This window comes from Centroberyx affinis, unplaced genomic scaffold (assembly GCF_046629955.1).
Source record: "Centroberyx affinis isolate AG114_WGS23_722 - 3 ecotype Tasmania unplaced genomic scaffold, CSIRO-AGI_Caff_v1 ptg001835l_1, whole genome shotgun sequence".
Classification (NCBI taxonomy): Eukaryota; Metazoa; Chordata; class Actinopteri; order Beryciformes; family Berycidae; genus Centroberyx; species Centroberyx affinis.
Window position 1 is genome coordinate 222,728 of NW_027280214.1, and position 12,334 is coordinate 235,061.

The window sequence follows — 12,334 nt, forward strand, 5'->3', positions numbered from 1 at the left end:
TTTTAGGATTGTTGGACTAAGCCAAACCTTTGATAAGGTGTTGTACAATGTTAAAAATACATTGTCTTTAATCGGAGTATAAACCTGTTTGGACTAGAAATTAAGATGCAGAAGACATTCCTGAGAACCCCACTGTTATGAGACAGATGGCCCTGCAGTGTTTATTCACCAAGACCTGCAGGTAAAGGCTGGGCTGAAATCACTTTCAATTCCATAAATTCAAAATGCAAATAGAAACTGTGATGTATTTGCTAACCAACAAGCACTCTAAATTAATGTTGGATATGACAAAATTCTGAATTCGTCCAGAACATCAGCTTCCTGCATAGATTGAATTGTAAGTGAGCTGAGCCCAGCCCTCTGCCTGCAGAGAGGCACTGAACCAAACAGCCATACAGTGGCACCAAAGGAACATCTAAGATTAGAAAAAAATTCTTCAGAAGAAAATCATTAACAGAAGGTAATTTAACAAGTTGAAAATACACAGAATCACAATATTACATATTTTGTAAGAATCTAGACTAGAGGGCACATTGACTAAACACTTTTTTTTTATGTTTTATTAAACATTTAAAAAGGCATTCAAGAATGACAGACAAGTACAAATTTTGCTCATTTAACTCCAAAAGATTCAGATCAATTCATATTCATAGCTGGCATTGTTGGAACAACTGACTATACAGCATTCATTCAATGTAGCTATTATTAAAATTATTGTTTATCACTTATTCATCTTACACCGAAATTAATTTCTCACCGTTTACTACATCCCTGAGAAAAAAGACGATGTCCATTGTCAGAGTAATCAAATAGCACGGGTCAGCAAGGGATACAATTGCATTACAGTACTAAGTAGTAGTGGAGTGTGTGTGTGCGTGTTTGTGTGTGTTTGTACGTTTGACCTGGTTTTTGCAGGTTATAAAAATAAAAAAATTCAGCACTTTTAAGGTGAGTTTTTCCTGTATTTGTCACTGACAGACACAAATGTTTTTAAATTGCACTTAAGACTTGGGTGATGCTATTCATGACATATATTATTATATATCATTATCATTAAGGCTTTGTTGTTCATTAAGAGGAACAGCATACTGTAGATGCTGGCAACAAGCCTATCCAGCAATTCTATGAAAACAGGACCTGTATGAAGTTGGGTTGGTTTTAGTGTCAGTGTCTGTGTGGCTGTAGTGTGGTGTTGCCTGTGTGTCTCAAGGCTTAGCTGGATAGTAAACAGGCATATCATGGTCACACACACTGAACCCAGATGCCTTGTCGATGCCCATGGGAACGGCCTGGTCTCCCCAAGCGATGGTTTCCATGGTAATCTGTCTCTCACAGTCGCACAGGGTGAAGTCAGGGCCGAAACAGATCTCGATCTGACCCAAAATCTGGACATCACTATCCTGTCAAATACAACATACATATATATTACATATTAACATATTATCTTTGTAAAGAATGTCATGAACGGACTGTCAGTCAACAGTTAGGCCTCAAACACAGCTCTACCTCATCCAAAACATTTAGACCTACCTTATCTCCCTGAAAAACAAAACCAAGCAAAAAACACACACACATCAACAGCAATTTTTATTTGCATCACTTTTTTAATATAACGTTAGGAGTTCATACCTTTGATGGATGGACACACTGGATCTTAGGTTTGACCCCGTAAAAGTTCTCTATGGCTGCTTCAATGTCTGGAAACTACACACACACACACACACACACACACACACACACACAGAGTATGAGCAGAAGCAGAAGTGAGAGGTGATAGTTGTGTCACCTTATCATTACATGACACACATTATCACATAGATAGTATTATTTTATTGCAACAGAAACAATATAGAACATAATAGAGTTTGACAGATATTGTTTTTTTAAGGCGGAAACAATACTAATAATCTTGGACTTTACATCTGACCATTTTCATGCCAAGAAAATTCAAGTGTTCAGTATTTCCCCCAGAACTAAATAGAATAGACCTACTGAGTAGTATTTTTCTGAAGGGATGATGTTGAACTTCTTCAGGACGCTACAATAAGAGAAACAGAAGATTTAGATTTGAGGCATTTTGCTGACGGTCTTATCCAGAGTGACTTTCATTAAGTACAACAGTGCAGTCAGTTTCTGTGAATCAGCATAGCAGCCTGGGACTGAACAAGTACAAGAGACATCAAGACAATGCTAAGAACAAGAAAAGGAGACAAGTAAAGAAACGTGTCTGTGTGTGTGTGTTTGTGTGTGCATGTGTTTTTGTACCTGTCCAAATCCACTTTATGGTATAGTTCCAGTGCCTTGCTGAAGTACTTATGCTGGCTGTTCAGAGAAGCTGCTTTGGATGCACAGGTACCATGTTTATGCCACTCGTACTTCCTGTTAAAACAGACAGATACATGTATGGTATCATACAGTAGAGTGGCAGACAACAGAAAGATAGTTGTATATTGCTCCTGCCACAGAATATACAACTGTTTAAATGTTTATGCGATCCTTTATAGGCTGAGAGATCCTAGATTGTGATCCTTCCATTCAAAATACCCAAAATAAAATGTAAAAAATTAATCATTTGAGAATTTGAGAATAAGGTGGTACAGAACAGTATAGTGTACAGAGTTTCAAACAAAACAAATTTTCATGGTATATATGGTATAGTACAGTGGAGTAAGCTATAATACTAGAAACTTCAAGAAGAGGAGCTGAGAAGGTCGATTAGATAGAGATATAAACAGAAGTAGCATTACATTATAATACAGTAGTGTGGGAGTATTGCTCATTATGCAGTAACTGTAGTATAAGATTAGGTAGATGTGGTAGTAGTATAAGGTATAATACTAATCCATCTAATTAACAAAATCACGCAGAAAGGTTGACAGACAGAAAGATGTATGGATGGATAGATGCAATACCAGAATGTGAAAGACAAGGGGTTGCGCAAGTCGGGCCAACTCTTCTCCATGTCTGGAAGCAGGTCCTGGAAAAACACAAACACATTTGTTGTATCCAAAATGTTTCAGCAGTACAATCCAGTTAATTTGCCATAGACCAAACTGGACGAAAGGAGAAGAAATTCATTAATTTACCTGCCCAACTTCTCTTTCTGCCTAATTTTACCTGTTTCTCTTAGCTTTGTCTAGTGTTGTACAAGGTTAATTAAAATCGTGTAATAGAGAATAATGTCCTACTGTACCGCTGCCAGAGAGGAAATGAACGGCTCCTATCAATTTTACACACAGGCACAGTAGTGAACAGTGTTATACCTCTATCAGAGAAGAGTTGAAAGGCCATGATGAATTACAGTCAATCCCTTTATCTGGCCTGCAAAACAGACACATGCACACAGTTAGATATCTTCTCGCTATATCTGTCATTCACAGAGAGAGAGAGAGAGAGAGAGAACCATAAAAGGTAGTTACAGCTTAGCAATATGATTGATTCAAACAGCCATTCCAACCAAGCTTAATGCGTTTTTCCAAGCAAAGCCAATAAGGAAGTGCCGGTACGGGGCAGTTCCTCTACATCCACTAGATGCCGGCTCCAAAAAGACTCTAAACCTGGCCCAACTCCATGCAAGTCAGTGGGATCATAACCAAAGTTCTTGCTCAAAATATAAAGTCAATAAATTTTTTTGACAAGAGGTTATGGCCTCAGTAGCTAATTTCACTTCTTCTAATGTGTGTCCTTATGCTGATTTTCAAATAATTGTGTCATTAACGGGATATAACGGTTATAAAACGTGGTTGTTTTCCTAGTGATTGATAGGTTGCATGTACAGTGATCGACAGCTCGCTGATTACGGGCCAATAGCAGGCGGACGAGCCTCAGCCTCACTTTGGTTGTGTTGGCTCCAAAAAATGTCAACACGGCGAGGATCGTAAACCCGATCTTTAGGCTTCAAAACGGCCCTTCAGAAACGTCACACTTACTACGTCCATCTTTTTGTACAGTCTATGGTCCCCCCCCCCCCCCCCCCCAAGTACTCACCTGGATGTGATTTACAATAAGTTTACTAAATTGAATTAAGGTAAACAAATAACAACTTTCACTGTAGCCACCTTTCTAGTTCTCTGCTGCGTTTTGTTCTCATGTATATTCACTATTTTGTAAAAACAACAAAAAAAACGTTTAAGACAGTATACATTCACTGGTAACCACTGTAGGAAAGCCCAAGAGGGTGTTGTTTAGTGACTTTAGCCATGTTGAAGGGGCTCAGAACACACAGTTACCTGGTTAACAATCACACACACACACCTACACACAGGCGGTCTTACCAGAGTCCATGTAGCGTCCAGTAGCTAATGTTGGGATGACAGTGTTCCATCTGCAAATCATACATACAAATATTATTATTCTGGACACACTAACCCAACAGTTAGAAGTATTGTTGTTGTTGTTATTATTATTCACCGATACTGGGGTGAGAGAGTTCCATCAGAAGATAAAGGGAAAAAAATATGTAACAACCATCCAAGGTGCATTAATCAAAAATAACTTAAAAGAATGAAACAAATCAAGCTGCCGTTGGACAATAGCCTGATTATCAAAACTTTAATACTAGGCAAAGCAAGATAGAGGCAAGGCTGAACATAATACCTGCAGACAGGCAATTTCCTGCTAGGGGGGCAGCACCCCAAGCCTTATGAGTCATTTGCTTCTAGGGCTGGGCGGTATGGACAAAATGAATATCTTGATAATCTTGAGAAATTATTTTGAGACCAATATTTAACAATATCAGCTAACTTTGTATTTTTCAAATAATATTCCCTAATTTGTTTGAGATCTAATTTTGTGATTTTTTTAATTAGTATTTGCTAATTAAATTAATCAATATCGTTATTTTATCACAATATGATTCTATTGAAAGACGATATTGAATTACTGTCCAGCCCTGTTTGCTTCAGCATGTTGTTAATATGAGATGATACAGTGTTTGCAACATGTTGTGGTCACAGCTGTAGCAATGCCCCAGACAGCCTTTCCAGTGGCCTGTTTTTTATTAACAGCCTCCTCGCATAACAGTGGAAAAAAAATATGCCTTTGATATTACTTGCAAGTAAATGAACAATTATTTCAAAGGAATATATTCTACATATTTTATTTACATAACCAACCACCTAGAACGTGCCGGGTTCCTCCTCCACATCCCCTTAAGGAACTGCAAACTCTGTTAACTTGAAAGGAGAACTGCAGAAAGAGTAACGTGTAACTACATCCCTTTTCCACAGTTGGATTTTGGTTGAGTGCATACTTGATATTCTATTTATTGCAATGAAAATGTTTGTTGTGGACTTTAGCCTAGACTGATAGCCTTGGCATTATCTAAACACAAACAATTGCAAGTAATAAAAAATAATGGTATGTTTCTAGAAACATGTAAAACTTTACCATAATAGAAACTGGTAACTTCTCATACCAAGACCACAATGTTGCCAAATCAAACCCATACTTCTGACACATGGTCAACCATATGATACAAAACCACACAACACAGGATACCATAAAAGCATTAAGTAATGTTGGAAAAGCAGAAAAACAGGAATCTTCATGAGAAATGACAGTTGTGTGGTGAAAAACATAACAGAACAGTTAAAATTAGATTCTCCTCTGACCATGAACAGAATATTGCCTAATAAAAACCAGATTGTTGACGCACAGCAAGTCTCATGACTTGGTAGACGTCACATGACATTTAAGGCCTAAATGCTGAGGCAGCGATACATAGGTAACATTTTGAGGCAATATTGTCTTAAGCTGTGTACTCTTAGTCATGATTGTTGGTTAAATTGCCTATTAGGGATCCAGTGTAAAAGTGTAAAAGTCCAGTGTAGGAGCATTACACCTGATAAGACGACAGTGTTCATTGTAAACATTGTAATACAATGTTGAAATACAGCACATCTACAAGCACAATGACAGGGAATGCAGGAAGATTCCCCCAGCTGGCACAGACATCCGTTGTCAGGAGTCAGGATTAGTTACTATAGGCCTCAGCTGTTAGACGGCTGGTAATAGAAAAAGGTATGTTTATTCTGCATGTTTGGCCTCATGTTTAGTGTTTACGTCATCTAATTAGGCTTACAAGTTCTGCAGAATTATTAAATTAATCTTTTGAATTGTGCTTGGTTGAGTAACTTGTTGAGTAGGCCTAAAGACAGGTGTAAAAACATGTATTTTGTATTTTCTATGTCTATGTCTAAAGCTATTTTTTACATAATGATTAATCGATTAATTGGTCATTAATGTGACTGGCGATCGATTAAGGAAATTGATTAAAATGTGCATCCCTATTGCCTATCTGTCCACACCGCCATAAATGTGTTACCTGTATATGATAGCCCTTAATCTAAACCTAGACAAAGTGAGCAAACACATTCATATTTTTGGAAGGGGTTTTCACTCTGACACACAGCAATGTAGCCTGTCCTGCTTGGGAGCAGGGTGAGCCTCGACTTTGCCTTGACAAAAATGTGGTGTGAAAAGGAAAACTAAATTCGACATGGACCAACTGTTTGTCTAGGCCTGGGGATAAGGTTAATGCTGGGCTAACAATATACAATATTAAAAATACACTATATTGTCCCATACTGACTGATGGCGCTCTTGAGATTCTGTGACTGACGAGCTAAAGCTGACTAATCAACCACATACTTTTGTCTCGATACTTGTCACATGATATTGCACGAGCCGTAACCTCAGTATCGTGCCACGGGTTGAAAGACTGTTGCCACACTATTGGCTTTGTTTAAATAATTATCTATGAGACTGAAGACCTTTTTTCTCACAGACTTTTTAGCTATTGATGCAGGGACCTAATTTAGTGACAGCTAAACATGATTTAAGTAAAACAGATTAATCATAATGGGTTAAGAAAGTTTCAAAAATCCTATTTTCCACCTACAAGTTGGACTCTTCAAAAGCATATGTGAATATAGCCAAATCTGGATGGTAAAATGTCCATATTGCATCTTTGAAGGCATACATGTAAAATAATCATATACAAAAAGCAGGAAGAAACTCACACCACAGAAGGTGTTGGGCCAATGGTGGGTCAGGATAAGTTTGGTCCACATGTGTCTGGAATACACACACACACGCACACACACACACACACACACACAAACATACATACACACATACACACATACACACACACATAAACAGAGTCAGAATCACCATGGTTCACAGTTCACAAAGTATTCCTTGTTAAGTTTAGTTCACCAGTTTACTGACAGGTCCTGTGGCCTTTTACAATCTCTACTATATTATAGACAGACAGATGAGTGGTAACAGGATGTTAACCTAACCTCCAGCTCTACAGTACATGGACAAGCTAACCATTTAGAGTTGTCTGGTGGGCTGAACTTAATAGAGGTGACAGTATGAAAGTAGCAGGGGTCAGACCATCTGCCAGCCTATCCATCCATCCATGCATTATATTGCGTAACTTACGGAGGTGACAATACAAAGGCAGAGGAGACCAGGGCAGCTCCGAGGCAGAGCAGGAAAGTAGAGCAGAGCCACATGTTTGACCTAGATTCAAATATAAAATGTTAGGCATTAGGCAGATGCACTTATCCAGTATCCAGCATTATGGACAATTGGACATGGACAATTCATGTATTATCATCAAAGAAAGTACTGTAATAATAATGAATAGGCTAATAATAAAAAATAAATGCTGATTACGGATTTTTTTTTTTTACATGTACACATACCTCACAGACAAAGGCATTAAAAATACCGTACATTTTAGTCTGATTTACTACAAACACAAGCAAGATGCATAGACACACGGCGCGCAACGAGGAAAAGAAGTAGGCTAGTGGTTTGAGTGGGTTCAACTAGGAAGTCAGCTGTGATAAAGACAGTCATGCGACAACTTTGTTAAGCAATCAACACACAACTTTACCCCAGTCTTCTCACTCTCTCACACACACATGCGCACGTAAGCTAGTGCACGCACGCACACACACATTACCTGGGCCAAACTAACAAACAGAAGCCTAAATCTAATCAAGCAGAATAGTGTTAGTGAGTATAGGAGTACTGTTTCATGACAAAACACTTAATGATTAATTTCTGAAATTGATAGTAGCCAACGTTGCATTATACATTGTGTTGAATAGTGCAGTTTACTATCATAATGCAGACTGGAGCTCGCTTGAAAATGTTCAGTTTGCTGTACTGGTCACATTTTGGACACCGTAGTTGCACGACGTGCAAGCAACAAAGTCAGCCATAATGTCAAAAACATTCAGCTCTTTCCTGGTAGCAGATAGCAACTACTTGGGCACTGGTGTGCCCCGCGCATTGCTTCCTTTACAGTTCGGCAACCCTGGCACTGTTGCAAGATGCATAACAAAAAACGTGTGTAGGGTCATCAAAAATCAGGCAGCTTCACCTAAGCAACAATGTATTTTAAAATAAAAAAACAGAACGTGACCACGATTTGCAGTGTGCAGCAGTACCAACGGTAGTCTAACAGTAATACAAATTAGGCTAATTTAATTAATAGGCAAAGTTGGACGGAAGTGAGAGTAAGCTAATTTGACTGCTGTCAAGTAGAGATTCTTCGCAACGGAGCCAACGGTGGCACAAGAAATTCATTTTGACTTGAGTGTTAAGCAAACCTCAAGCTGAACACTAAGTTAAATTTAGCTACGTAGCCAAGTCATGGATGTATTACAGCCAAGTTTGTGAAAATGTTGACAACATTAGCAAGAAACCCAACGTTACTAGTTATCACAACGTCTTAAAACGTATTAACGTTACTGCATTGTCTCTCAAAGACAACTTTGTTAGCAAACAAACACAGCATGACGTTAGACACAGCTTGGTCTACTAAGTTCACTTTTAACTTTTAACGTTAGCCTTCAGTTAAACGAAGGTAATGTTTAAAATGGACCTCACCTTATGCCGAGGCTACCGAAACAAAGACTCGTTGTGGTTCGCCCTACGGCCGTAGGTCATACTGCACTGGTCAAACCTATTACTCTTTTGATGCAGTTAACTTAGATTAAATTTTAGTTTACTCACTCCAGCCTTATAGGGGGTGACTCAATCAGCGACAGTCAGTTCAGTTAGTTGTTTATGTCCCAGTCAAGCAGGTTCTGTAGGTCCCAGTCCCAGTCCCACGACAACCGTTCTTCCCTACCTGTCTGTCCACTCAGCCAATCGTCAGAGCCGTAGAGGTCATGCGTCTCGTCACGTGACGTACGGTTGACTTGGGTGGGTGGTTCGATTTATTTTCCGGGCCCCACCGACGGTTGAAAGTTTTTCATTGTCCAGCCAGGCTTGTTGACGGGAAAGCCTGCAAGAGACCTGTGAATACAATTGTATTACAATTTCCACTTCAAGAATGATTATGATTATTATGATTTGACGATAATCTTATAACAGCTCTTGATGCATTTAGTGTGTGTGTATATATATATATACACACACATATAGATTATTATTATTATTATTTATTTATTTATTTTTCATTTTAACGGGTAGCCTAACTAAAATTAGACATTTCCAGAGCCATATGTCAAATATTGTTTTCACTAGTTTGTATATGCTAAGAATAATGCACATATGCTGATGAACAGTGTTTTTACAAATTTTTGAGATAATATACTTCATGAAATGAAAGTGGCAGTCTATCAACAGCTTCAATGCTAAAGAAGCAATCTTTATGAAATATGAAAGCTGTTTCCATAAAGTCTTGAAGAGTCTGTGGTAAAGGGGGAGCATGTCAGTTGAGAAAATGATCATTGAAGATGACTTGCTTCTTAAATGTTTAAACAAGGTGTCTGACTACAAAATAATTTAAATAATTAATAGATGTTTTGCTGGATTTTCTGATATGTTGTAACACTGATTTCTGAAAGGAAGGACTTGAAAAGTTTGACTATGCTCACATTCTGTTTGGTAATTTCAACCTCAGAGTTGTCCAAAAGTTACCCTGAGCATCACTTCCTCTGCCTTGGCACTGGTGCAATGTTGGCGAGCTGCTATCCTCTGTTCTGAGCTCAGCAGAGCTATAATCAAATGACCTTAACCATGCTTTATGAAAACCAGGATGAACATACTCTGCAACTGATGGAAAGGGACAGTTGATGTAATTACCTGTGGAAATGCATGAGATCAAGGTCAGCATCAAGTCAAAATGTAATGCTGTGTACTTACGGTTCACAGTGAACAACATGACATTTGCAGAAGTGCCAACGATGGATAAATAATTTTTTTTGCGGTGGTCAACTACCAAGTGGCACGCTTAACATGTGTTTTTGCATTTTGACGATGTCTACATTTTGTCTTTATGTCCCACAATTCACAGCTAATCAGACAGGCCTGACTAATTAAATGCATTAGTACCTGTTCAAATCAATGACTCGTTGAAAGCCAAAGCATAAAATTAACCACGTTAGGAGAATAAAATGGGAGATTAATTCATTTTGCTACGTCTCCATGAAATATAATGAAAAATGATATTTAGCATAGTCAAAGTGTTCAAAATGGAAACCTAACTGGAACAGTTTAAACCACACAGTCTCCAACTTCTAACAAATTGTTAATTATTTTGCAGTTATTGCCTTCTCTTTCAGCTTTCTGACCTCACCTACTCTCTATAGCAACCATATGTGCTGAAATTATCACTAGGCTGTGGTTACAGGGTATATTACCAAAATTACCAACAGAGGGCTCTTTACAACCACAGTATCTACACAGCTCAGTGTCAGTACAGCTCTGAGTTCTGTTTTCACAACACACACACACACACACACACACATCTTATATGTGCTGAGTGAGTTTTATTAACCTTTTGTCTGTGTAAGACATTAATAATGCCGTGCATGGTTGCATGTCTCCCTTGTCAATTTGAGAATGAGGCTTTTTGTCATAACTGCTGAAAAGCTGACTCGGTATGAAATCCCCCTGTGTCCAGTTCACAGTTCAATCTCTCAACAAAATGCTAACCATTTGCTTTCAATATACTTTTTGTCATACCTTTTGTCAATTTGTCATTTAATAACATATTATTTCTATGCAATACTTAGCATGTACCCTGTACACGGTTTGGAATGTAATCCTCTCAGAATTGTTAAATATATATATATATATATATATATATATATATATATATATATATATATAAAACATTTTAATGCATTTTAATATATGTATATATCATTTTACCATAAATAAGCAGCATACATGAAAATAAATGTCAGTGGCAGTGCATCGCATTGAAAATTCAGAGCTGTCCAAAATCAAAAAGCAACACATGGTGCTAGCCTAAATGTTATATTAGAGATAGGAGCTCCAAATCCCCAGCTTGCCTGGTAAAACCTGTGTGGGTGAGGTGAATAATAAGACTCCGCTCTTGTATTAAAGATGAGTTTTGTGACTTGTAGAAGCCAGTCTCTCTAGAAAACATGTCTGTCTGGATCAGCCACCTGCAGTTGGGGCTGTTGATGTTGACTATTATCCTATTACTTATGTAGAATAACGGTGCTCCACTTTATGGCAAAAATACCCCCCCGCCCCTGTTGCCAGCCTCTCCACCCCCCCTACTTGTGCACCAAATGATTATCTGAGATGAATTGCAAGTGAGATGATCCACTTGTTCTTCATTCACATCCCCTGCCCAGGTTTCCCAGCCAGTCCAAGGATTCCAACAATAGACCTGGTGCAGTAAGATGGTGGTCTAGCACCTTCATCCTTGAGTCCAAGTGGACGTTTGCTTCTCTTTTGGTTTCTGAACTGGCAAGATGAGTGTTTGAAAGCAGGACTGTTTGCATTGTAGGACAGATAACAATGTCAAACCACAAGGCCACCATCTGTATGCATCTGGTCCATTGAATGAAATTACAAAACTGGTCATCTGGGTTCAGTTATAAAGAAATCATTCTATGATTTCTAGCTTGCTTTCTTTCACACTTTTCTGTTTGTCTCCGTCACACACACATCTCTCTCTCTCTCTCTCTCTCTCTCTCTCTCTCTCTCTCTCTCTCTCTCTCTCTTTCTCTCTCCCTCTCTCTCTTTCTCTCTCCCTCTCTCTCTCTCTCCCATATGTACCGCCATGTCATCCCATCACATGATTTAGTCTTTGCTCGGATGTGAAATGTGTTTCGCAGCTCCTCCGCTGCGTCAGGAATAGTCCCAGCTGTAACTGTAGCTAGCTTTATAAATAGGCGCTGGCCAAAGTTCAGCATGCAGCACAGCGTCTCAAGATGTTCAGGAGTGCAGGAGGAATGACTGAGAGAGACTTCAGTACGGTCTAATTTGCAGCTAGAAGGTTTTTAAATGTATATGTTGAAGATGCACATTTTGTACAAATACG

General features: G+C 38.6%; 1 protein-coding gene across 2 annotated transcripts; it reads right to left on the bottom strand.

Moving 5' to 3' along the window:
- Positions 1-556: 556 nt before the first annotated feature.
- Positions 557-9,167, bottom strand: rnaset2 (ribonuclease T2). 2 transcript variants are annotated; one of them, XM_071529729.1, is made up of 10 exons: positions 9,040-9,167; positions 7,453-7,533; positions 7,023-7,077; positions 4,275-4,324; positions 3,264-3,321; positions 2,913-2,977; positions 2,266-2,379; positions 1,993-2,038; positions 1,630-1,704; positions 557-1,400 (listed from the first exon to the last, which is right to left on the bottom strand). In XM_071529729.1, the coding sequence occupies exons 2-10, from the start codon at positions 7,524-7,526 to the stop codon at positions 1,206-1,208; spliced, it is 732 nt and encodes a 243-aa protein (XP_071385830.1). In that variant the 5' UTR covers positions 7,527-7,533; positions 9,040-9,167; the 3' UTR covers positions 557-1,205. The 2 variants fall into 2 exon arrangements, with proteins under 2 accessions (XP_071385830.1, XP_071385831.1); XM_071529730.1 differs by having other exon boundaries at positions 8,914-9,106.
- Between the last annotated feature and the right edge of the window lie 3,167 nt (positions 9,168-12,334).